The sequence below is a fragment of the Ranitomeya imitator genome, chromosome 5 (genome assembly GCF_032444005.1).
Source record: "Ranitomeya imitator isolate aRanImi1 chromosome 5, aRanImi1.pri, whole genome shotgun sequence".
Taxonomy (NCBI): domain Eukaryota; kingdom Metazoa; phylum Chordata; class Amphibia; order Anura; family Dendrobatidae; genus Ranitomeya; species Ranitomeya imitator.
This window is the reverse complement of record NC_091286.1, coordinates 658524310-658551002: the sequence shown is the minus strand read 5'-3', so window position 1 is coordinate 658551002 and position 26693 is coordinate 658524310. Positions and strand designations below refer to the sequence as shown.

The 26693-nt window shown below is 47.4% G+C and overlaps 1 protein-coding gene across 1 annotated transcript in view; it reads right to left on the bottom strand.

The window, feature by feature from the left end:
* Positions 1 to 26693, bottom strand: part of TNFRSF21 (TNF receptor superfamily member 21) — an 89796-nt gene that overhangs the window by 30201 nt on the left and 32902 nt on the right. Inside the window, exon 4 of the mRNA XM_069728192.1 lies at positions 8006 to 8271. Within this exon, the coding sequence (XP_069584293.1) occupies positions 8006 to 8271 (266 nt within the window). The remainder of the gene's footprint in view (positions 1 to 8005; positions 8272 to 26693) is intronic.

Below are 26693 nucleotides of genomic sequence, written 5' to 3'. Positions count from 1 at the left end.
TGAAGAGAACAGGTCCCAATACTGACCCCTGCGGTACCCCACTGGTCACAGCGACCCAGTTAGAGACTATACCATTTATAACCACCCTCTGCTTTCTATCACTAAGCCAGTTACTAACCCATTTACACACATGTTCCCCCAGACCAAGCATTCTCATTTTGTGTACCAACCTCTTGTGCGGCACGGTATCAAACGCTTTGGAAAAATCGAGATATACCACGTCCAATGACTCACCGTGGTCCAGCCTATAGCTTACCTCTTCATAAAAACTGATTAGATTGGTTTGACAGGAGCGATTTCTCATAAACCCATGCTGATATGGAGTTAAACAGTTATTCTCATTGAGATAATCCAGAATAACATCCCTCAGAAACCCTTCAAATATTTTACCAACAATAGAGGTTAGACTTACTGGCCTATAATTTCCAGGTTCACTTTTAGAGCCCTTTTTGAATATTGGCACCACATTTGCTATGCGCCAATCCTGCGGAACAGACCCTGTCGCTATAGAGTCCCTAAAAATAAGAAATAATGGTTTATCTATTACATTACGTAGTTCTCTTAGTACTCGTGGGTGTATGCCATCCGGACCCGGAGATTTATCTATTTTAATCTTATTTAGCCGGTTTCGCACCTCTTCTTGGGTTATATTGGTGACCCTTAATATAGGGTTTTCATTGTTTCTTGGGATTTCACCTAGCATTTCATTTTCCACCGTGAATACCGTGGAGAAGAAGGTGTTTAATATGTTAGCTTTTTCCTCGTCATCTACAACCATTCTTTCCTCACTATTTTTTAAGGGGCCTACATTTTCAGTTTTTATTCTTTTACTATTGATATAGTTGAAGAACAGTTTGGGATTAGTTTTACTCTCCTTAGCAATGTGCTTCTCTGTTTCCTTTTTGGCAGCTTTAATTAGTTTTTTAGATAAAGTATTTTTCTCCCTATAGTTTTTTAGAGCTTCAATGGTGCCATCCTGCTTTAGTAGTGCAAATGCTTTCTTTTTACTGTTAATTGCCTGTCTTACTTCTTTGTTTAGCCACATTGGGTTTTTCCTATTTCTAGTCCTTTTATTCCCACAAGGTATAAACCGCTTACACTGCCTATTTAGGATGTTCTTAAACATTTCCCATTTATTATCTGTATTCTTATTTCTGAGGATATTGTCCCAGTCTACCAGATTAAGGGCATCTCTAAGCTGTTCAAACTTTGCCTTCCTAAAGTTCAATGTTTTTGTGACTCCCTGACAAGTCCCCCTAGTGAAAGACAGGTGAAACTGTACAATATTGTGGTCGCTATTTCCTAGATGCCCAACCACCTGCAGATTTGTTATTCTGTCAGGTCTATTAGATAGTATTAGGTCTAAAAGTGCTGCTCCTCTGGTTGGATTCTGCACCAATTGTGAAAGATAATTTTTCTTGGTTATTAGCAGAAACCTGTTGCCTTTATGGGTTTCACAGGTTTCACTTTCCCAGTTAATATCCGGGTAGTTAAAGTCCCCCATAACCAGGACCTCATTATGGGTTGCAGCTTCATCTATCTGCTTTAGAAGTAGACTTTCCATGGTTTCTGTTATATTTGGGGGTTTGTAACAGACCCCAATGAGAATTTTGTTACCATTTTTCCCTCCATGAATTTCAACCCATATGGACTCGACATCTTCATTCCCTTCGCTAATATCCTCCCTTAAAGTGGACTTTAGAGAAGACTTTACATAGAGACAAACCCCTCCTCCTCTCCGATTTTTACGATCCTTTCTAAACAGACTGTTGGTCATTTCATGTTGGTCTAAAGAACCCACTTCCTATAAAGGCCAACATTGTGATGGCCACCCCATCCCCAGCCTTGAACCTGAAGGTAATAACCTTACATTACATTGTGTCGCTTCCAGAGCTGAACTCAAAATTCTGCTGACTCAAAGATCGTTCTCCAGTTTCATAAAATTGTATTTCAGAGGTGCGCTCTGATGATTCAGGGTCTTGGTAGGTTTGTTGCTTTTGTATTATGGGGTTGAGCCATACACGTACCTTTTGGTCTAGGGTTACTGTCGCGAAGGTCCACTGCTCGGGACTCCCCTGTATGGAAGTATCAAAACCTCCCACTCGGACGGTCACACCTATGTTATTACAGTGTCCACTGCTTAGAAAATCTATAGCTGGGTGTAACAGGAGCCCGTACTCCTACCCAAAAAGTTAGAAGAAGGTATTTGCTGGGCCGGCTTCATTTCAAAAAGAGTCTACGATTATGAGACAACCATTTTAAAGAGGATCTGTCAGTTCCTTTTGTCGTAAATATGTAAAAATTTTATCTGGTGTAAATGCCACTGTTCTCCTGAACCTGGCATTCTTTTTCTTTTTTTCCTGTGCCTCTCTGTTCCGGAGATCTGGCCCTCTCTTCTCTATCTCTAAACCCAGTCTTATTAGTCAGGTGGGCGTGGCCTTAACACTGCCCTGTGGGAGTGTCCTTGTCAGACACGCCTCCTGGCTTAAAGAACTAGATTAATATATACAGCGAAGAGAGAGTGATATCTCAGGAACGGAGAGGCGCAAGAATACAATAACAATATCGCCAGATTCAGGAGAACAGAAGAATTCACACCAGGTAAAAAAAATACATATGTATGGCAAATAAGCGAGCCCCTTTAAGAAGGCAATGCCATACTTTTTCGGTTCTACTTATACTTTAAAAGATTACTTCTTCAATCCCTGGTGGCCATACCAGTTAACAGTAGTTTCCCCAGACTATCCTGTCTTCTGTATGAATCTTCAAGCCACTCAATGACATTTCTATGATATAAGTGATTATCTCCATTTAGCTTATTGCCATTCATCATCTTTCTCTTTATTTCTTAGTCGTTTTTCCCAAACAGAATTGTCTTCTCCAATGAGCCAGGTCTCCTTACCAGATGTCCAGTATAACTGATCATCTAAGCTTCCCGTGAAATGTTTGACCTGACAGTCCAGGGTTCATTTTGTTCAAGGATGGGGATGCAATGTAAGGGTGGGGGGGAAGAGAGAGCAGGGCAGGGGAGGAGAGAGCGGGGCAGGTGAGGAGAGAGCGGGGCAGGGGAGGAGAGAGCGGGGCAGGGGAGGAGAGAGCGGGGCAGGGGAGGAGAGAGCGGGGCAGGGGAGGAGAGAGCGGGGGGTGGAAGGGGGAGAGAGCGGGGCAGGGGAGGAGAGAGCGGGGCAGGGGAGGAGAGAGCGGGGCAGGGGAGGAGAGAGCGGGGCAGGGGAGGAGAGAGCGGGGCAGGGGAGGAGAGAGCGGGGCAGGGGAGGAGAGAGCGGGGCAGGGGAGGAGAGAGCTGGGCAGGGGAGGAGAGAGCGGGGGGTGGAAGGGGGAGAGAGCTGGGCAGGGGAGGAGAGAGCGGGGGGTGGAAGGGGGAGAGAGCGGGGCAGGGGAGGAGAGAGCGGGGGGTGGAAGGGGGAGAGAGCGGGGCAGGGGAGGAGAGAGCGGGGCAGGGGAGGAGAGAGCGGGGGGTGGAAGGGGAAGAGAGCGGGGCAGGGGAGGAGAGAGCGGGGCAGGGGAGGAGAGAGCGGGGCAGGGGAGGAGAGAGCGGGGCAGGGGAGGAGAGAGCGGGGCAGGGGAGGAGAGAGCGGGGCAGGGGAGGAGAGAGCGGGGCAGGGGAGGAGAGAGCGGGGCAGGGGAGGAGAGAGCGGGGCAGGGGAGGAGAGAGCGGGGCAGGGGAGGAGAGAGCAGAGCAGGGGAGGAGAGATTGGGGAAGAGATAAGGGTAGGGACACAGGCTATGTGCAGGAACATGAGATGAGGGTAGGGACACAGGCTATGTGCAGGAACATGAGATGAGGGTAGGGACACAGGCTATGTGCATGAACATGAGATGAGGGAAAGGACACAGGCTATGTGCAGGAACATGAGATGAGGGTAGGGACACAGGCTATGTGCAGGAACGTTAGATGAGGGTAGGGACACAGGCTATGTGCAGGAACGTTAGATGAGGGTAGGGACACAGGCTATGTGCAGGAACGTTAGATGAGGGTAGGGACACAGGCTATGTGCAGGAACGTTAGATGAGGGTAGGGACACAGGCTATGTGCAGGAACATTAGATGAGGGTAGGGACACAGGCTATGTGCAGGAACATTAGATGAGGGTAGGGACACAGGCTATGTGCAGGAACATTAGATGAGGGTAGGGACACAGGCTATGTGCAGGAACATGAGATGAGGGAAAGGACACAGGCTATGTGCAGGAACATGAGATGAGGGTAGGGACACAGGCTATGTGCAGGAACATGAGATGAGGGTAGGGACACAGGCTATGTGCAGGAACATGAGATGAGGGTAGGGACACAGGCTATGTGCAGGAACGTTAGATGAGGGTAGGGACACAGGCTATGTGCAGGAACGTTAGATGAGGGTAGGGACACAGGCTATGTGCAGGAACATTAGATGAGGGTAGGGACACAGGCTATGTGCAGGAACATTAGATGAGGGTAGAGACACAGGCTATGTGCATGAACATGAGATGAGGGAAAGGACACAGGCTATGTGCAGGAACAGGAGAGAAGGGTAGGGACACAGGCTATGTGCAGGAACATGAGATGAGGGTAGGGACACAGGCTATGTGCAGGAACAGGAGATGAGGGTAGGGACACAGGCTATGTGCAGGAACATGAGATGAGGGAAAGGACACAGGCTATGTGCAGGAACATGAGATGAGGGTAGGGACACAGGCTATGTGCAGGAACATTAGATGAGGGTAGAGACACAGGCTATGTGCATGAACATGAGATGAGGGAAAGGACACAGGCTATGTGCAGGAACATGAGATGAGGGTAGGGACACAGGCTATGTGCAGGAACAGGAGATAAGGGTAGGGACACAGGCTATGTGCAGGAACAGGAGATAAGGGTAGGGACACAGGCTATGTGCAGGAACAGGAGATAAGGGTAGGGACACAGGCTATGTGCAGGAACATTAGATGAGGGTAGGGACACAGGCTATGTGCAGGAACATGAGATGAGGGAAAGGACACAGGCTATGTGCAGGAACATGAGATGAGGGTAGGGACACAGGCTATGTGCAGGAACATGAGATGAGGGTAGGGACACAGGCTATGTGCAGGAACATGAGATGAGGGTAGGGACACAGGCTATGTGCAGGAACATGAGATGAGGGTAGGGACACAGGCTATGTGCATGAACATGAGATGAGGGAAAGGACACAGGCTATGTGCAGGAACATGAGATGAGGGTAGGGACACAGGCTATGTGCAGGAACATGAGATGAGGGTAGGGACACAGGCTATGTGCAGGAACATGAGATGAGGGTAGGGACACAGGCTATGTGCAGGAACATGAGATGAGGGTAGGGACACAGGCTATGTGCATGAACATGAGATGAGGGAAAGGACACAGGCTATGTGCAGGAACATGAGATGAGGGTAGGGACACAGGCTATGTGCATGAACATGAGATGAGGGAAAGGACACAGGCTATGTGCAGGAACATGAGATGAGGGTAGGGACACAGGCTATGTGCAGGAACGTTAGATGAGGGTAGGGACACAGGCTATGTGCAGGAACATGAGATGAGGGTAGGGACACAGGCTATGTGCAGGAACGTTAGATGAGGGTAGGGACACAGGCTATGTGCAGGAACATGAGATGAGGGTAGGGACACAGGCTATGTGCAGGAACGTTAGATGAGGGTAGGGACACAGGCTATGTGCAGGAACATGAGATGAGGGTAGGGACACAGGCTATGTGCAGGAACATGAGATGAGGGTAGGGACACAGGCTATGTGCAGGAACATGAGATGAGGGTAGGGACACAGGCTATGTGCAGGAACAGGAGATAAGGGTAGGGACGGAGATCAGAGTAGGGACACAGAATAAGGATTGAGATAGGATAATGTAGAATAGGGTTACAATAACAATGGGGATCGGTTATGAATAAAATAAAAATACGATATGATAGGATAAGGATGGGTAATCAATATCACGGTCTCAGAAATTCCCCTTTAACTTATGAGACCTCCATTAAATTCAGGTTACACTTGGTTACGGCAGCGTGTGCACATTGGATGGTAAATGCCACTGATAAGCCGGGTATATGGAGCGTGACCAGACTGAAATGCGAGGGACTCTGTACTGAACACTACTCAGATTAATGAAGGTTTATTGAGCCGCGCTTCAGCATCTTTTACGGATGCCACCGCTACCGTACACGTCTCCACCGCCGTCATCTCCTGACCGGTGTCACTCGACTCATATAATCACAGGTCTGCTTCCCGAGAAGTTATAATTACTTTATGAGAGTTAGAAGTATTTTGAACAAGTCAGTTTAAGTTGTGCAGCTACATAACAATGCTTTTTATCGGAAGTATTACACTCCAGAGCTGTATTCATGCTTCAGCTGTTTTTTTACAGTGAAAACTGTGGCCAGACAGAAGTGGCAATACTATTCCTGAGCAGCATTATATTCTTGATCACTTACTTCCTAAATTCCCACAATGTAAAGGCGCAGACACTGATCAAGCAGATAAAGTGGGGAGAGTAGATCTTAGAAGTCATAAAAACGGAAAAAAACAGAAGTGGATAAAAGGAAGTAAAGGCGTTCCCCTCATGGAGAATCAGCCGAAACGTAAAGTTGTTTACTGCTCGTTTCCTTGGTTAAAAGTCCTTCAATGGAGGCCGGTTTCCTATGTAGGGAGCGCAGCGCTTGCAAACTCTTTTCTATATAGCTTGGAAGCGCTGCTCTGAAGCTGGCGGCTTCACAGGATCTGGCAAATGGCCTCCGATGCCACCTCTGCTTGCAGCACAGCAGAGCACAGCAGAACAAGGATACCACTGGTCTAAACTATCAATCATCAGCGGCGCGATGTTTGTCAGCAAGCGGGAAGACGTGAGGCCGAAGCGCGTTGCACTCCTTCCAATAGAAGAGGAGGCAAAATATCGCAAGAATCACTGTACGACCTCTGGGACCGGCACCGATCCCAAGAATGAAGTGGCTTCAGTGCTGGCTTACTGCTGCAAGCCTCTTTAATTTGTCATGCACGGCGGCAGCCATACCACCCGGCTCGGAAGGAAATTGTAGCCAGCCCCATAAAGAGGGAACGTAGCAGTACACACCCTGGGGGATCACAAACGTTGGATCTTACAGTGAAAAGTGAACTGACCAATGTGACAAACACTCCAAAATAAATCCATTGCTCAGCACAGAGACGCCCAGGAAGGGGATGATCGTGCCACCATCTCTGGTGAGGACTTGATGCAGAACCTTACGCTCCACTGGGCTCCCGGTAACTTATATATAGACTATAGTCATCAGCCAAACAGAAAAAGCCGAGCATGGGACAATGATGTGTTACAGCCGGCACCACTGCCCCAATTTATGGGGATTAATGGCTTATCCCTTCCACTGTCAGGTTAATATAAAAACATATGGATATGTAAACTAAGGAAAAAAAAATCATATAAACTCCCAAAATTTTTAAAAAAAGTTAACACTTGGTATAATGGAATCGTGCAATTTGCATCAAGAAGTAAGATTTTATAAAAAAATAAATAAAATAAATAATGTAGAACAATTCCTGTTTGAGTTTACAAGTGTAATCTTGAGTAAAACCTAAAATAAAAACTTCCGAAACATAAAAGTACAAGACATGACGAGTTTATACACAACACTCACGGCGACGTCTATGACCATATCACATATTCACCAGAACTGGTGCAGGGGTTCCTGGGGCATATGACAAATGTATTATCCATGGGCACCAATTCATTCAGGAGAAGCCAAGAGTGTCCTTTGGGCTGGTCAGAAAGCCCAAAAATAGTTTTTCCGGGATTTAACCGCCCCACCTAATCTATACCTGCTAATCTTGTAGATCTCTACAATGTCTATAGATCTATAGATTCTTGATGGACACTTTGGTCAAGTCCTTGGAGAAGGTCTCATCGATGGAGACCATGATAGACAGGTGGTTCTCCTAATCTGAGCGTATGGTGAGGACACGGACTATAGTAAGGGTGGTGACGTCACGGTACCTGCACAGTGTCCTCCATCAGACCTCGGATCTTCTCCACCACGTCATTCCGTCGGTGCTGACGTAAAGCGCTGATGAGCTTGGCCAGGCTGGCTTCAGGCCCTCGTATAGTCCAGTGCTGTAAGGCTGCGTAGGCTCGCTCGTGATCCGCTGTGTAGCCATTGGAAAATGCCGCCACCTCGTGCTCGTTGGCATTGCAAAGGAACTGATAGATATCCTGCCACTGGCTGCCAACCTGAGCTGCCACCAACTTCAGAATGTCGATACCTGCAGAAAGAACGAAACGATGATCACCGGGGCGTAATACTCAGATACCCTTGTGCTCCAAATAACGACCACATTGGAGGAGATCACAAATCTAGTGCTTTCATTTCATTGGCTCACTATTGCTTTTTAGGGTTAATTCCATATTCATAAATGAAGTTTGTCGGACAGTGCTAGCAAATACCAGCAGTTTTGCAATTTACAGCTTATTAAAATTTGCAGGCATCTTTGAGATATTAACACTTTTCTTTTGTTTACCTCTGGTTGCCTTAGAGACCGACCACCGTTGATAAATAGCAGAACAGTGCTCTTTTCCTGTTCAGGTCTCTGGAGAACACGGTTACCTCCAATTCCCAGACACCTACAGCGCAATGTTTAAGAGCTAAAGAGTAAAAGGTGGTCGGTCTCCTAGGCAACGAGCTGTAAACAAAAGAAAAATGTTAATATCTCAAGAACGGCTGCAAAGTTTAAATAATAATAAAAAAAAAAAAAAAAAAAAACGAACCACATGGGTGCTGAGAAAATCCTGGTACATGAGGCACCCTTCTCCCTCAGTAAATGGTCAGACAAAGGAGGGTCGGTATTGGGGCATCTATGGTGATTTTTTGCAGTGGTGGCCGAATGTTTATCACAGTATGGCGCAGCCCACATAGGAATGCCGCCCTGGGTACCACCTTCTCTCTCACAGACTGGGGTATGCAGCGTTACTGCCTGGCGATACACTGCAACATGGAGGAGAGAGCTCAGATATTAGTTTAGAGGCAGCCATGGTGTCCAGACAGCTTCTAGAAGGTAATGTTTATACACCCAATGTTCTAAAATAGTCCGGACAGTGAGTGCAAAGAATGCGATGCAGTCAGTCCGGAGTTTTCCTGCTGCCGTGAACAAAGAATAATTGGACGGCTTCGATTAGAGCGCAGTGGAACATTGCCACCGGGACGGGTTTTATGACCATTATGAATTATTTGTAAAAGGACAGAGAGAACTTAGAAGAATCAAAGATGCTGAGCGTCGTGAAACTCCACCCAAACCGTCCATCTAGGCTTGTATGAAGGGGTTTAGGAAACATTTGATAATCCTCAGTAAAATAAAAATCAATGTAGCAAAAAATTAATACAGCTGCGTAGAGGGGTTGTCTCTTCAGAGATCAAGTCTTTCAGAAAGGAGCCACCGCAGATCAGCTGAGTGCAGAGGGTCTGGCGCAGATGTGATTGTCCTTCTCTCTAATACATTGTGGACTGGTGATTGTCCCTCTATGTAATACATGGTGGACTGGCGATTGTCCCTCTATGTAATATATGGCGGACTGGCGATTGTCCCTCTATGTAATATATGGTGGACTGGTGTTTGTCCCTCAATATAATACATGGTGGACTGGTGATTGTCCCTCTATGTAATACACAGCGGACTGGTGATTGTTCCTCTATATAATACATGGTGGACTGGTGATTATTCCTCTATATAATACATGGTGGACTCCTGAATAACATTCTGACTCATAAGGAGCAAATAAGTAGTAGTAAATAAGCATTACTGTGCACTCCAATGCTCTATTGTTACCAGGCCTGTGGAGTCGGTAAGCCAAACCTCCGACTCCTCAATCTCCACCAAAATGGGTTCCGACTCCGAATCCAAAGCCCTGATTGCTACGGTGGTCTCCTTAGGTGCCGGGAGTGCCAACCAGTCACTTGAACACAGCAGCTAGTGACTACTTAGCATCTGGTCCAGGCGGAGAACACCAAAGCACTGGAGGGGAAAGTAACACTTGCTTCTTTGTTATTCGCACACTATCCAGTCAGCAATCATATTCGGCCAACAGTCCCGGATTCTTTTCCCCTTGTGCTGCACACACCGGAGGCAGGGTCAGCAGTGATTATGGGGTTCACATGCAACTATTCACGCCTGAATCCCTCACACCCCCAATAAACATCCAAGTGTTCTCATGGGGAGGGACGTATGAGCCACACGTCTTTGGCAGGGGCTCATGCTCCAAAAGAACATACGGAAGGATCGGCCATGCTGAAGTAATCAAGCTCAGATGTAATGTGCATGGGAACCGTGAAGCACCAGATATTTATCTACAGATCTAAGGGCGCAGTCAGACGGCCCTATAACGATCACATCGCAGTGAATGGACTGGCCGCCAGCTCTCCTGACCAGAGCGTGACAGCCGCATAGAAATACATGCTGTCACACTCCAACCAGAAGAACCGCCGGCCAGTCCGAGGACTGCGATGTCATAATCGATATATGGCCGTCTGACTGCGCCCTAAGGGCACCAGACACATTAGATGAAAATTATCTGAGTCCGTTGACCATCTAATGTAGATGATTACCTAACGACCCTCCCTCACAGGAAAGAGAATGATCCGCCCTTTGGAATTTCAATGGCGACCCTTTTGTTCTCCTGAAGATAAGCCGTTGCCCGATGACGGCAGTAGCAGCTCTCTCACAGAGAACTCCGGAGTTATCTCCCGGGTATGGGAGAGTCGGGAAACATGGCCGCCGGCTGGACAGTCATTTGGCCCACAGCAATCAGACATACAAGGCCAACGCTAGTTCTGTCAGCAGTGTCTGTAATTAGTTTCATACTTGTCTTATGCGGAAGAATATACATTTTGTGGTGGCAGCAGATAATCCCCTTTACGTTTTCTCCTTTGTGACAGGGCATGCCCATTTTTCACCATGGGATCGTGGATGTCGGGGCCAAGGTTGATGACGCAGTAAGCAACCGGTCATGGTGAAGGAAATGCCGGAGAAGAGAATAACGGCCTTACAAGAAACTTGACAAATCTTCCATGACGCCAGGAGGTCTGCTCTTTTTCCAGGAGCCTCTTAAACACTCAGACATAATTCACAAATGTGGGCAATATAAAGGGAATCTATCAGCAGGATTTCACACCCCAAACCATTATTATGCACATGGAGCCTTTTCAAAAGACAAGTCAACATGTGAGGCAGGACAGAGTCCCTCTACAGCACGTGGGGGCGGGGCAGAGTCCCTCTACAGCACGTGGGGGCGGGGCAGAGTCCCTCTACAGCACACGAGGGAGGGGCAGAATCCTTCTACAGCACGTGGGGGCCGGGCAGAGTCCCTCTACAGCACTTGGAGGCGGGGCCAGAGTCCCTCGGCAGCACGTGGATGCGGGGCCAGAGTCTCTATAGCACGTGGGGCAGGGGGAGTCCCTCTACAGCATGCGAGAGAGGGGAAGAGTCCCTCTACAGCACACGAGGGAGGGACATAGTCCCTCTACAGCATGTGGGGGCCGGGCAGAGTCCCTCTACAGCATGCGAGAGAGGGGAAGAGTTCCTCTACAGCACGTGGGGGTGGGGCAGAGTCCTTCTACAGCACCTGGGGCCAGGCAGAGTCCCTCTACAGCACGCGAGGGAGGGGCAGAGTCCCTCTATATTAAGTGGGGGCGTGGCCGCATCCCTCTACAGCATGTGGGGGCAGGGCCGCATCCCTGTACAATAAATGGGGGGACTTTCTCTTTAAAGTTGGTTGGGTGGGTCTTTGTCCCCCTACAGGAAGTGGATGCAGGTCTTCATCTCTGCTCCTGCTCTTCAAAACTGCAAAGAGGTGGTCCTCCAGTTCAGGAAAATCATGCCATTGGACAATAGAAGGAGCAATGTGTACCAGGAAGTAGGGGAAAGAAAATTCCAGCACCTATAATGCTGGCAGAATACTGAGGTAAAAACAACCACCGGCTTAAAGAGACTAGATGCCAAGATACAGAACATGAAAAATCAAGACAGCTCCTGACATATTGACTGATATGTACACCAAAAGTAGTTTTATTTTGTTGTGGGGGATGAGGGCAGAAGAGCAGGTATTCCTACAGGCAGTGTGCGGAAGGATAAGTACACGTCAATAAATATACAGATCTCCCCATATTATACAAAATTGAAGCAAAAATTCATAAAACACAAAGAAAAACAATAAATGAAACAAGTATGTCCCAATAACTAAAAAATAAAAAAACAAAATTATTGTTGAAATATCCAGATGAAAAGCCCCCACTGCCCCCACAAAGCCCGGCTCAGCTGTCCATATATTTTCAGTGACTGTCTCTGCAGACAATGTTCTCTGGGTTTTAACACAAGGTCGGAGCAGTCACTTCTGGGAAATGACATAAAACCTCCAGGATCCCGGCGACCAGGAGCCTCATCTATCAGATTCTGCGGCTGCTGGAAGGATCTGGACTAAAACTCATTCAAGGTTTGAGCCAAATTCTGAGATTTATTGGACGACACGAAGGAAATAAAAACAAAACGGGAAAAGTCAAAGCGACAGACGGGAGCGAAACGTTCTCCCGTCCTCATAGGTAACAGCCTCATCAAGAATTCGCATCGGGGCACGAGAGCGGTTAGCGCCAAATGTAATATGCAACATTGGACCCCCGGTCTTAGGACTCCCACCTAAGAGCCATGATAATGGAGATCTAGTGGGCGCTCGTTCTTTATAAACCCCTTCGCAACAACGTCGTAATATATATCCCCCATAGCAAGCCCATAGCGTTATCCATCCTCTGCCACCGAACTGTACAGGGGGCACAATGCAGTCAGGGGGTAACATCCTCCTGGAATCAGCAAACCCAGACTCCTCCATCAGTCGCCAGATAGAGAAGGGTGATCCGTCACTGCACAGAACAGTCCAGTGGTGGCGGCTTTACACCACTCAATCCGACGCTCAGCATTGTGCTTGGTGATGTACGGCTGAATGCAGCTGCTCGGCCATGAAGCTCCCTACAGGGGGGCAGTGTTTGTGCTGATGTTAATACCAGAAAGCTCTGCAGTTATGGGGGTCAGCAGAGCGCTGGTAAGTTTTCTGCCCTCTGCTCCTCAGCACTCGGCCCCCCGCTCTGTAATGTTAAGGGGCGATGGCGTCCCATTACAGGTGACTTTTTCTGGGATGTCGCGCCCTGAATCACACAGTCCATACATCTACACAGCACAGCCACATCTGAAGCTCCAAGCAGCTGGTTCAGACTTGTTCCATCCACACCAGGCACGTACCCAGCTAATGAGCCAAAAAACATGCAGCACGGGCGCTCAGAAACCCCTCCGCCCCCCCGGGGACACCATGTTATAGCCGCCGCACATCAGAGATGACAAACAACAAACTTCTCTGCTCCTGAGGGGATGGAGGGGACGTTACGGACCCAATTCTGCACTGGCAGTGCGGGACCATGGGGGACAATGGCCGCTCCGGCTGTAAGTGACAGCAGGACATTACCTAGAAACAATCAATATTCTGCCGGCACTACACAGAAATCTGCTAAATTATCAAACTTTTTGCAACGATCGCTGTCAACCTCGTTTCCCCGAGTGTCAGGGTTTCACCGCAATGTGCACAAAATCTGTGGCAAAGTGAATCTAAGAAGAGTATTAAAAAAAGATTCCTTACTATCTACCTTGTTTTACATATCAATTTGTTGTTCTTATAAAGATCTCTGTTTGCTGTCAATGAGTGGAAGCATTCATCCAGATTCCATCCCAAGAGAATAACCTGGTCAGATCCAATATTTCACACAGCCGTGGATTATAAATTGTCTTACCAAGTTTTGGCAACGCTAGAAATGCATCACTATGGGGTCCGGGCTAATGTTCCCTCTAATCTGAGCAATCTGGAAAGGAAAAAGAGTTAGGAGAATGGGAGAATGAGGTTTGCTTCTCTCTCCTCCTGGACTGATCCTTCATTATCAAAATTCTCAATCACTGGGTAAAATCTGCATTTAGTGAAGTTTGTTTCATTATGGAGATGGGAAATAACAGTTAGTGCTCATAAAGCTCTACGGAGAACTGGAATTCTTTTAGGAGAACTTGTAGCAGAATGTCGGTCTCTAGCTCCTCCCCTCCATAGAATGTCTGTGTGTTCCTCTAGCTCCTCCCCTCCATAGAATGTCTGTGTTCCTCTAGCTCCTCCTCTCCATAGAATATCTGTGTTCCTCTAGCTCCTCCCCTACATAGAATGTCTGTGTTCCTCTAGCTCCTCCCCTCCATAGAATATCTGTGTTCCTCTAGCTCCTCCCCTCCATAGAATGGCTGTCTGCCTCTAGCTCTTCCCCTCCATACAAAGTCTGTCTGCCTCTAGCTCCTCTCCTCCATAGAATGTGTCTGCCTCTAGCTCCTCCCCTCCGTAGAATATCTGTGTTCCTCTAGCTCCTCCCCTACATAGAATGTCTGTGTGTTCCTCTAGCTCCTCTCCTCCATAGAATGTGTCTGCCTCTAGCTCCTCCCCTCTATAGAATATCTGTGTTCCTCTAGCTCTTCCCCTCCATAGAATGTCTGCCTTAAGCTCCTCCCCTCCATAGAATATCTGTGTTCCTCTAGCTCCTCCCCTCCAAAGAATGTCTGTTCCCATAGCTCCTCCCCTCCATAGAACGTCTGTGTTCCTTTAGCTCCTCCCCTCCATAGAATGTCTGTGTTCCTCTAGCTCCTCCCCTCCATTGAATGTATGCGTTCCTCTAGCTCCTCCCCTCCATAGAATGTCTGTGTTCCTCTAGCTCCTCCTCTCCATAGAATGTCTGTGTTCCTCTAGCTCCTCCCCTCCATAGAATGTCTGTGTGTTCCTCTAGCTCCTCCCCTCCATAGAATGTCTGTGTTCCTCTAGCTCCTCCTCTCCATAGAATGTCTGTGTTCCTCTAGCTCCTCCCCTCCATAGAAAGTCTGTCTGCGTCTAGCTCCTCCCCTCCATAGAATGTGTCTGCCTCTAGCTCCTCCTCTCCAAAGAATATCCGTGTTCCTCTAGCTCCTCCCCTCCAAAGAATGCCTGTTCCCATAGCTCCTCCCCTCCATAGAACGTCTGTGTTCCTCTAGCTCCTCCCCTCCATAGAATGTATGCGTTCCTCTAGCTCCTCCCCTCCATAGAATGTATGCGTTCCTCTAGCTCATCCCCTCCATAGAATGTATGCGTTCCTCTAGTTCCTCCCCTCCATAGAATATCTGTGTCTGCCTCTAGCTCCTCCCCTCCATAGAACATCTGTGTTCCTCTAGCTCCTCCCCTCCATAGAATGTATGCGTTCCACTAGCTCCTCCCCTCCATAGAATGTATGCGTTCCACTAGCTCCTCCCCTCCATAGAATGTATGCGTTCCACTAGCTCCTCCCCTCCATAGAATGTATGCGTTCCACTAGCTCCTCCCCTCCATAGAATGTATGCGTTCCACTAGCTCCTCCCCTCCATAGAATGTATGCGTTCCACTAGCTCCTCCCCTCCATAGAATGTATGCGTTCCACTAGCTCCTCCCCTCCATAGAATGGCTGTCTGCCTCTAGCTCTTCCCCTCCATACAAAGTCTGTCTGCCTCTAGCTCCTCTCCTCCATAGAATGTGTCTGCCTCTAGCTCCTCCCCTCCATAGAATATCTGTGTTCCTCTAGCTCCTCCCCTCTATAGAATATCTGTGTTCCTCTAGCTCTTCCCCTCCATAGAATGTCTGCCTTAAGCTCCTCCCCTCCATAGAATATCTGTGCTCCTCTAGCTCCTCCCCTCCAAAGAATGTCTGTTCCCATAGCTCCTCCCCTCCATAGAACGTCTGTGTTCCTCTAGCTCCTCCCCTCCATTGAATGTGTGCGTTCCACTAGCTCCTCCCCTCCATAGAACGTCTGTGTTCCTCTAGCTCCTCCCCTCCATAGAATGTATGCGTTCCTCTAGCTCCTCCCCTCCATAGAATGTATGCGTTCCTCTAGCTCCTCCCCTCCATAGAATGTCTGTGTTCCTCTAGCTCCTCCTCTCCATTGAATGTATGCGTTCCACTAGCTCCTCCTCTCCATAGAATGTATGCGTTCCTCTAGCTCCTCCCCTCCATAGAATGTCTGTGTTCCTCTAGCTCCTCCTCTCCATAGAATGTCTGTTCCTCTAGCTCCTCCCCTCCATAGAATGTCTGTGTTCCTCTAGCTCCTCCCCTCCATAGAATGTCTGTGTTCTTCTAGCTCCTCCCCTCCATAGAATGTCTGTTCCTCTAGCTCCTCCTCTCCATAGAATGTCTGTTCCTCTAGCTCCTCCCCTCCATAGAATGTCTGTTCCTCTAGCTCCTCCCCTCCATAGAATGTCTGTTCCTCCTCTCCATAGAATGTCTGTTCCTCTAGCTCCTCCCCTCCATAGAATGTCTGTGTTCTTCTAGCTCCTCCCCTCCATAGAATGTCTGTTCCTCTAGCTCCTCCTCTCCATAGAATGTCTGTTCCTCTAGCTCCTCCTCTCCATAGAATGTCTGTTCTTCTAGCTCCTCCCCTCCATAGAATGTCTGTTCCTCTAGCTCCTCCCCTCCCTAGAATTTTAGCGGCACTAATTGTCATCTATCTCAGTAACGTCTCTGTCTTCACAGAATACAGATTTTACCCCTGAATTAAGAACAAATAATCAGTCAAGGAGGAGAAAGAAGCAGATTTCTCTGATAAGATCTATTGCAAAGTTTTTTTATTTTCCTGTGTACTATTGTACTAAAAAATTAAACCGACAGTTACTCTATTGAACTGACTGCTCTGAATGCGTTTTTATGTATAAGCTTCCGGTGGGGTCTAATAAGCCTTAAAAAAAAAAACGCATGTACAAAATGCAATTCGCATGAATCCTGAACAAGCGACCATTTACCGCCTTAGGATATAGAGGTTCCAGCAATAGTTTCTTAAAAAATTACAATTTATTAACACATGATTAAAAATATCCATCAAAGAAAAAGAAATGTGAAAAAAGATGAAAAAACAGGCTGGCCCCTCATGCACGCCGTCCAATGCTCACACTCAGAATGACTCTCATGCTCAGAACACGCCAGTAAGGAGAGGCTTGTCCACGCAAACAAATCCCTTTTTCAAAAATGGTTTAATGTACAGCACACTTAGTGCAAGAAATACTTAGTATCAAAAAAGGGCAAAATATTCCAAGATATTAAGTACAGAATTACAACAACAAAGGCCGGCGTCACACTCAGCGTATAAAAATACGGTCCGTAATTTACGGCTGTAATACGCAGAAAGTCCCCAAAAGGCAATTCAATTACCGGCTTTTGCTATCTCCTTCCTAAAACCCGACATGATATGAGACATGGTTACATACAGTAAACCATCTCATATCCCCATTTTTTTTTTTTGCATATTCCACACTACTAATGTTAGTAGTGTGTATATGCAAAATTTCGGTGCTCTAGCTATTAAATTTAAGGGTTAAATGGTGGAAAAAATTGGCGTGGGCTCCCACGCAATTTTCTCCGCCAGAGTAGTAAAGCTAGTGACTGAGTGCAGATATTAATAGCCTGGAGAGGGTCCACGGTTTTTGGCCCCCCTGGCTAAAAACATCTGCCCCCAGCCACCCCAGAAAAGGCACATCTGGAAGATGCGCCTATTCTGGCACTTGGCCACTCTCTTCCCATTCCCGTGTAGCGGTGGGATATGGGGTAATGAAGGGTTAATGCCACCTTGCTATTGTAAGGTGACATTAAGCCAAATTAATAATGGAGAGGCGTCACTTCTGACACGCTTTGCAGCATTGAGAATCTCTCCCCCCCATGTGCTGACCCACCTATCCACTCTCTCTTTCCCCATGTGCTGACTTCTCCCGTCTGTGCTCTCTTCTTTGACCTGTCTCCCCATGTGCTCTGCGCTCCTCCTGTACAAAGATGGCGGCGGTCAGTGAATCATTCGGCTGATACCGGCAGCGGCGTGTTCGCGACGGTGCTTGCTTGTGGTACCGCACAAGAGGCTGCGTACAGCGCATACAGTGTGTGTGTTGCACACAGCATATACAGTGTGTGTGTGTGCGCACGGCATATAGTGTGTGTGTGTGTGTGTGTGTGTGTGTGTGTGTGAGAGAGTGAGAGTGTGCAGTGTGTGTGTGTGTGTGTGTGTGTTGCGTACGGCATATACAGTGTGTGTGTGTGTGTGTGTGGGTGTGTGTGGTGTGTGTGGCATATAGTGTGTGTGTGTGTGTGTGTGTGTGTGTGTGTGGTGTGTGTGGCATATAGTGTGTGTGTGTGTGTGTGTGTGTGTGTGTGTGTGTGTGTGTGTGTGTGAGAGAGTGTGAGTGAGTGAGTGTGTGTGTGTGTGTGTGTGAGAGAGTGTGAGTGAGTGTGTGTGTGTGTGTGTGTGTGTGTGTGTGTGTGTGTGTGTGTGTGTGTGTGTGTGTGTGTGTGTGTGTGTGTGTGTGTGTGTGTGTGTGGCGTACGGCATATACAGTGTGTGTGTGTTGCATACGGCATATACAGTGTGTGTGTTGCATACGGCATATACAGTGTGTGTGTGTTGCATACGGCATATACAGTGCGTGTGTGTTGCATACGGCATATACAGTGTGTGTGTGTGTTGCATACGGCATATACAGTGCGTGTGTGTTGCATACGGCATATACAGTGTGTGTGTGTTGCATACGGCATATACAGTGTGTGTGTGTGTTGCATATGGCATATACAGTGTGTGTGTGTGTGTGTGTGTGTGTGTGTGTGTGTGTGGTGCGTACAGCATATACTGTGTGTGTGGTGCTTACGGCATATACAGTGTGTGTGTGGTGCGTACAGCATTTACTGTGATACTGTGGCATATACTGTGTGTGTGTGTGTGTGTGTGTGTGTGTGTGTGTGTGTGTGTGTGTGTGTGTGTGGTGCGTACAGCATATACCGTGTGTGTGGTGCGTACGGCATATACAGTGTGTTTGCGTGTGGTGCGTACGGCATATACAGTGTGTGTGTGTGATGCGTACGGCATATACTGTGAGTGTGTGTGGTGCATACGGCATATACAGTGTGTGTGTGGTGCGTACGGCATATACAGTGTGTGTGTGTGTGTGTGGTGCGCACGGCATATACAGTGTGTGTGTGTGTGTGTGGTGCATACGGCATATACAGTGTGTGTGTGATGCGTACGGCATATACTGTGAGTGTGTGTGGTGCGTACGGCGTATACAGTGCGTGTGCGTGGTGCGTACGGCATATACTGTGAGTGTGTGTGTGTGGTGCGTACGGCATATACAGTGTGTGTGGTGTGTACGGCATATACAGTGCGTGGTGTGTACGGCATATACTGTGTGTGTGGTGCGTACGGCGTATACAGTGTGTGTGTGTGTGTGTGTGTGTGTGTGGTGTGTACAGCATATACTGTGATATTGTGAGTGTGTGTGTGTGTGTGTGTGTGTGTGTGTGTGTGTGTGTGTTGGTGCGTACGGCATATACAGTGTGTGTGTGTGTACGGCATATACAGTGTGTGTGTGTGTGTACACGGCATATACCGTGTGTGTGTGTGTACGGCATATACAGTGTGTGTGTGTGTGTACACGGCATATACAGTGTGTGTGTGTGTGTGTGTGTGTGTACGGCATATACAGTGTGTGTGTGTGGTGCGTACGGCATATACAGTGAGTGAGTGTGTGTGTGTGTGTGTGTACAGCATATACAGTGTGTGTGTGTGTGTGTGTGTGTGTGTGTGTGTGTGTGTGTGTGTGTGTGTGTGTTGCGTACAGCATATACTGTGAGTGTGTGTGTGTGGTGCGTACGGCATATACAGTGTGTGGTGCGTACGGCATATACTATGTGTGTGTGTGGTGCGTACGGCATATACTGTGTGTGTGTGTGTGTGTGTGTGTGTGTACGGCGTATAGTGTGTGTGTACGGCGAATAGTGTGAGTGTGTGTGTGTGTGTGTGTGTGTGTGAGGCTGGTACAACCAGCAGTTTCCATATTGAGTCACCCATCACTCGGGTGTCCCAATATGGCGGTCGGTGAACTTCCGCCGCTTGGAATTCTGGGATCCGGACACATCTGGACGGTATAGGATGTGAAGACATTACAAGGTAAGTACAGTGGGGCAAAAAAGTATTTAGTCACTCAGCAATAGTGCAAGTTCCACCACTTAAAAAGATGAGAGGCGTCTGTAATTTACATCATAGGTAGACCTCAACTATGGGAGATAAACTGAGAAAAAAAAATCCAGAAAATCACATTGTCTGTTTTTTTAACATTTTATTTGCATATTATGGTGGAAAATAAGTATTTGGTCAGAAACAAAATTTCATCTCAATACTTTGTAATATATCCTTTGTTGGCAATGACAGAGGTCAAACGTTTTCTGTAAGTCTTCACAAGGTTGCCACACACTGTTGTTGGTATGTTGGCCCATTCCTCCATGCAGATCTCCTCTAGAGCAGTGATGTTTTTGACTTTTCGCTTGGCAACACGGACTTTCAACTCCCTCCAAAGGTTTTCTATAGGGTTGAGATCTGGAGACTGGCTAGGCCACTCCAGGACCTTGAAATGCTTCTTACGAAGCCTCTCCTTCGTTGCCCTGGCGGTGTGCTTTGGATCATTGTCATGTTGAAAGACCCAGCCACGTTTCATCTTCAATGCCCTTGCTGATGGAAGGAGGTTTGCACTCAAAATCTCACAATACATGGCCCCATTCATTCTTTCATGTACCCGGTGTTATGAAAGGTAATTCAGTACCACAATGGACATAGAGGTCAGCGCACATACAGTGACCTGGCAATAACCCAAAAAACAAGAACGAGCTCTGAGACGTGGGAACTCTGTTGACCGCAATCCCTAATCCTCTCCAACCACACTAAAGGCAGCCGTGGATTGCGCCTAACGCTCCCTATGCAACTCGGCACGGCCTGAGAAACTAGCTAGCCTGAAGATAGAAAATAAGCCTACCTTGCCTCAGAGAAATATCCCCAAAGGAAAAGGCAGCCCCCCACATATAATGACTGTGAGTTAAGATGAAAAGACAAACGTAGAGATGAAATAGATTTAGCAAAGCGAGGCCCAACTTTCTGAACAGAGCGAGGATAGGAAAGGTAACTTTGCGATTAACACAAAACCCTACAAAAACCACGCAAAGGGGGCAAAAAGACCCTCCGTACCGAACTAACGGCACGGAGGTACACCCTCTGCGTCCCAGAGCTTCCAGCAAGCAGGAAAAAACAAATAGACAAGCTGGACAGAAAAAAACAGCAAACAAATAGCAAAGAATAACTTAGCTATGCAGAGCAGCAGGCCACAGGAACGATCCAGGAGGAGACAGGTCCAATACTAGAACATTGACTGGAGGCCAGGATCAAAGCACTAGGTGGAGTTAAATAGAGCAGCACCTAACGACTTCACCATATCACCTGAGGAAGGAAACTCAGAAGCCGCAGTACCACTTTCCTCCACCAACGGAAGCTCACAGAGAGAATCAGCCGAAGTACCACTTGTGACCACAAGAGGGAGCTCTGCCACAGAATTCACAACAGTACCCCCCCCCCCTTGAGGAGGGGTCACCGAACCCTCACCAGAGCTCCCAGGACGACCAGGATGAGCCATATGAAAGGCACGAACAAGATCGGGAGCATGGACATCAGAGGCAAAGACCCAGGAATTATCTTCCTGAGCATAACCCTTCCACTTAACCAGATACTGGAGTTTCCGTCTAGAAACACGAGAATCCAAAATCTTCTCCACAATATACTCCAACTCCCCCTCCACCAAAACCGGGGCAGGAGGATCAACAGATGGAACCACGGGTGCCACGTATCTCCGCACCAATGACCTATGGAATACGTTATGTATGGAAAAAGAATCTGGAAGGGTCAGACAAAAAGACACAGGATAAAGAACCTCAGAAATCCTATACGGACCAATAAAACGAGGTTTAAACTTAGGAGAGGAAACCTTCATAGGAATATGACGAGAAGATAACCAAACCAAGTCCCCAACCCGAAGTCGGGGACCCACACAGCGTCTGCGATTAGCGAAACGTTGAGCCTTCTCCTGGGACAAGGTCAAATTGTCCACTACCTGAGTCCAAATCTGCTGCAACCTGTCCACCACAGTATCCACACCAGGACAGTCCGAAGACTCAACCTGCCCTGAAGAGAAACGAGGATGGAACCCAGAGTTGCAGAAAAACGGTGAAACCAAGGTAGCCGAGCTGGCCCGATTATTAAGGGCGAACTCAGCCAAAGGCAAAAAGGACACCCAGTCATCCTGATCAGCAGAAACAAAGCATCTCAGATATGTTTCCAAGGTCTGATTGGTTCGTTCGGTCTGGCCATTAGTCTGAGGATGGAAAGCCGAGGAAAAAGACAAGTCAATGCCCATCCTACCACAAAAGGCTCGCCAAAACCTCGAAACAAGCTGGGAACCTCTGTCAGAAACGATATTCTCTGGAATGCCACGTAAACGAACCACATGCTGGAAAAACAATGGCACCAAATCAGAGGAGGAAGGCAATTTAGACAAGGGTACCAAATGGACCATCTTAGAGAAGCGATCACAGACCACACCAAATGACTGACATCTTTTGAGAGACGGGAAGATCTGAAATAAAATCCATAGAGATATGTGTCCAAGGTCTCTTCGGGACCGGCAAGGGCAAAAGCAACCCACTGGCACGAGAACAGCAGGGCTTAGCCCGAGCACAAATCCCACAGGACTGCACAAAAGTACGCACATCCCGCGACAGAGATGGCCACCAAAAGAATCTAGCCACTAACTCTCTGGTACCAAAGATTCCAGGATGACCAGCCAACACCGAACAATGAACTTCAGAGATAACTTTATTCGTCCACCTATCAGGGACAAACAGTTTCTCCGCTGGGCAATGATCAGGTTTATCAGCCTGAAATTTTTGCAGCACCCGCCGCAAATCAGGGGAGATGGCAGACACAATTACTCCCTCTTTGAGGATACCCACTGGCTCAGATACACCCGGAGAGTCGAGCACAAAACTCCTAGACAGAGCATCCGCCTTCACATATTTAGAGCCCGGAAGATATGAAATCACAAAGTCAAAACGGGCAAAAAACAACGACCAACGAGCTTGTCTAGGATTCAACCGCTTGGCGGACTTGAGATAAGTCAAGTTCTTATGATCAGTCAAGACCACCACGCGATGCTTAGCTCCTTCAAGCCAATGACGCCACTCCTCGAATGCCCACTTCATGGCCAGCAACTCTCGATTGCCCACATCATAATTTCGCTCAGCAGGCGAAAACTTCCTGGAAAAGAAGGCGCATGGTTTCATCACCGAGCAAACAGAACTTCTCTGCGACAAAACAGCCCCTGCTCCAATCTCAGAAGCATCAACCTCGACCTGGAACGGAAGCGAAACATCTGGTTGACACAACACAGGGGCAGAAGAAAAACGACGCTTCAACTCTTGAAAAGCTTCCACAGCAGCAGAAGACCAATTGACCACATCAGCACCCTTCTTGGTCAAATCGGTCAATGGTTTAGCAATACTAGAAAAATTGCAGATGAAGCGACGATAAAAATTAGCAAAGCCCAGGAACTTTTGCAGACTTTTCAGAGATGTCGGCTGAGTCCAATTATGGATGGCTTGGACCTTAACAGGATCCATCTCGATAGTAGAAGGGGAAAAGATGAACCCCAAAAATGAAACCTTCTGAACACCAAAGAGACACTTTGATCCCTTCACAAACAAAGAATTAGCACGCAGGACCTGAAAAACCGTTCTGACCTGCTTCACATGAGACTCCCAATCATCCGAGAAGATCAAAATGTCATCCAAGTATACAATCAGGAATTTATCCAGGTACTCTCGGAAGATGTCATGCATAAAGGACTGAAACACTGATGGAGCATTGGCAAGTCCGAATGGCATCACTAGATACTCAAAATGGCCCTCGGGCGTATTAAATGCAGTTTTCCACTCATCGCCTCGCTTAATACGCACAAGATTATACGCACCACGAAGATCTATCTTGGTGAACCAACTAGCCCCCTTAATGCGAGCAAACAAATCAGATAATAATGGCAAAGGGTACTGAAATTTAACCGTGATCTTATTTAGAAGGCGGTAATCTATACAAGGTCTCAGTGAACCATCCTTCTTGGCTACAAAAAAGAACCCTGCTCCTAATGGCGACGATGGCGGGCGAATATGCCCCTTCTCCAAAGACTCCTTCACATAACTCCGCATAGCGGCGTGCTCAGGCACAGATAAATTAAACAGTCGACCTTTTGGGAATTTACTACCAGGAATCAAATCGATAGCACAATCACAATCCCTATGCGGAGGTAGGGTATCGGACTTGGGCTCATCAAATAAATCCCGGTAATCAGACAAGAACTCAGGAACCTCAGAAGGGGTGGATGACGAAACAGTCAGAAATGGGACATCACCATGTACCCCCTGACAACCCCAGCTGGACACAGACATGGATTTCCAATCTAATACTGGATTATGGACTTGTAGCCATGGCAACCCCAACACGACCACATCATGCAGATTATGCAACACCAGAAAGCGAATAACCTCCTGATGTGCAGGAGCCATGCACATGGTCAGCTGGGTCCAGTACTGAGGCTTATTCTTGGCCAAAGGCGTAGCATCAATTCCTCTCAATGGAATAGGACACTGCAAGGGCTCCAAGAAAAACCCACAACGCCTAGCATACTCCAAGTCCATCAAATTCAGAGCAGTGCCTGAGTCCACAAATGCCATGACAGAATACGATGACAAAGAGCAAATCAAGGTAACGGACAGAAGAAATTTTGACTGTACCGTACCAATGGTGGCAAACCTAGCGAACCGCTTAGTGCGCTTAGGATAATCAGAGATAGCATGAGTGGAATCACCACAGTAGAAACACAGCCCATTCAGACGTCTGTGTTCTTGCCGTTCAACTCTGGTCAAAGTCCTATCGCACTGCATAGGCTCAGGTTTAAGCTCAGGTAATACCGCCAAATGGTGCACAGATTTTCGCTCACGCAAGCGTCGACCGATCTGAATGGCCAAAGACATAGACTCATTCAGACCAGCAGGCATAGGAAATCCCACCATGACATCCTTAAGGGCTTCAGAGAGACCTCTTCTGAAAATAGCCGCGAGCGCACCTTCATTCCACTGAGTGAGTACAGACCACTTTCTAAATTTCTGACAATATACCTCTATCTCATCCTGACCCTGACACAGAGCCAGCAAATTCTTCTCTGCCTGATCCACTGAATTAGGCTCATCGTACAGCAATCCGAGCGCCAGGAAAAACGCATCAATATTACTTAATGCAGGATCCCCTGGCGCAAGGGAAAATGCCCAGTCCTGAGGATCGCCACGCAAAAAAGAAATAACAATTCTCACTTGTTGAACTGGATCACCAGAGGAGCGAGGTTTCAAGGTGAGAAACAGTTTGCAATTATTTTTGAAATTCACAAACTTGGCTCTATCACCATAAAATAAATCAGGAATAGGAATTCTTGGTTCTAACATAGGCTTCTGAACCACCAAATCTTGAATCTTTTGTACATTTATAACGAGATTATCCAATGAAGAGCACAGACCCTGAATATCCATGTCCACACCTGTGTCCTGAACTACCCAAATGTCTAGGGGGAAAAAAAGGCAAAACACAGTGCAAAGAAAAAAAAAAAAAGGTCTCAGAACTTCTTTTTTCCCTCTATTGAGAATCATTAGTACTTTGGGCCTCCAGTACTGTTATGAAAGGTAATTCAGTACCACAATGGACATAGAGGTCAGCGCACATACAGTGACCTGGCAATAACCCAAAAAACAAGAACGAGCTCTGAGACGTGGGAACTCTGTTGACCGCAATCCCTAATCCTCTCCAACCACACTAAAGGCAGCCATGGATTGCGCCTAACGCTCCCTATGCAACTCGGCACGGCCTGAGAAACTAACTAGCCTGAAGATAGAAAATAAGCCTACCTTGCCTCAGAGAAATATCCCCAAAGGAAAAGGCAGCCCCCACACACAATGACTGCGAGTTAAGATGAAAAGACAAACGTAGAGATGAAATAGATTTAGCAAAGCGAGGCCCAACTTTCTGAACAGAGCGAGGATAGGAAAGGTAACTTTGCGATCAACACAAAACCCTACAAAAACCACGCAAAGGGGGCAAAAAGACCCTCCGTACCGAACTAACGGCACGGAGGTACACCCTCTGCGTCCCAGAGCTTCCAGCAAGCAGGAAAAAACAAATAGACAAGCTGGACAGAAAAAAACAGCAAACAAATAGCAAAGAATAACTTAGCTATGCAGAGCAGCAGGCCACAGGAACGATCCAGGAGGAGACAGGTCCAATACTAGAACATTGACTGGAGGCCAGGATCAAAGCACTAGGTGGAGTTAAATAGAGCAGCACCTAACGACTTCACTATATCACCTGAGGAAGGAAACTCAGAAGCCGCAGTACCACTTTCCTCCACTAACGGAAGCTCACAGAGAGAATCAGCCGAAGTACCACTTGTGACCACAAGAGGGAGCTCTGCCACAGAATTCACAACAACCCGGATCAGTTGTCCTGGCCCCTTTGCAGAGAAACAGCCCCAAAGCATGATGTTTCCACCACCATGCTTTACAGTAGGTATGGTGTTTGATGGATGCAACTCAGTATTCTTTTTCCTCCAAACACGACAAGTTGTGTTTCTACCAAACAGTTCCAGTTTGGTTTCATCAGACCATAGGACATTCTCCCAAAACTCCT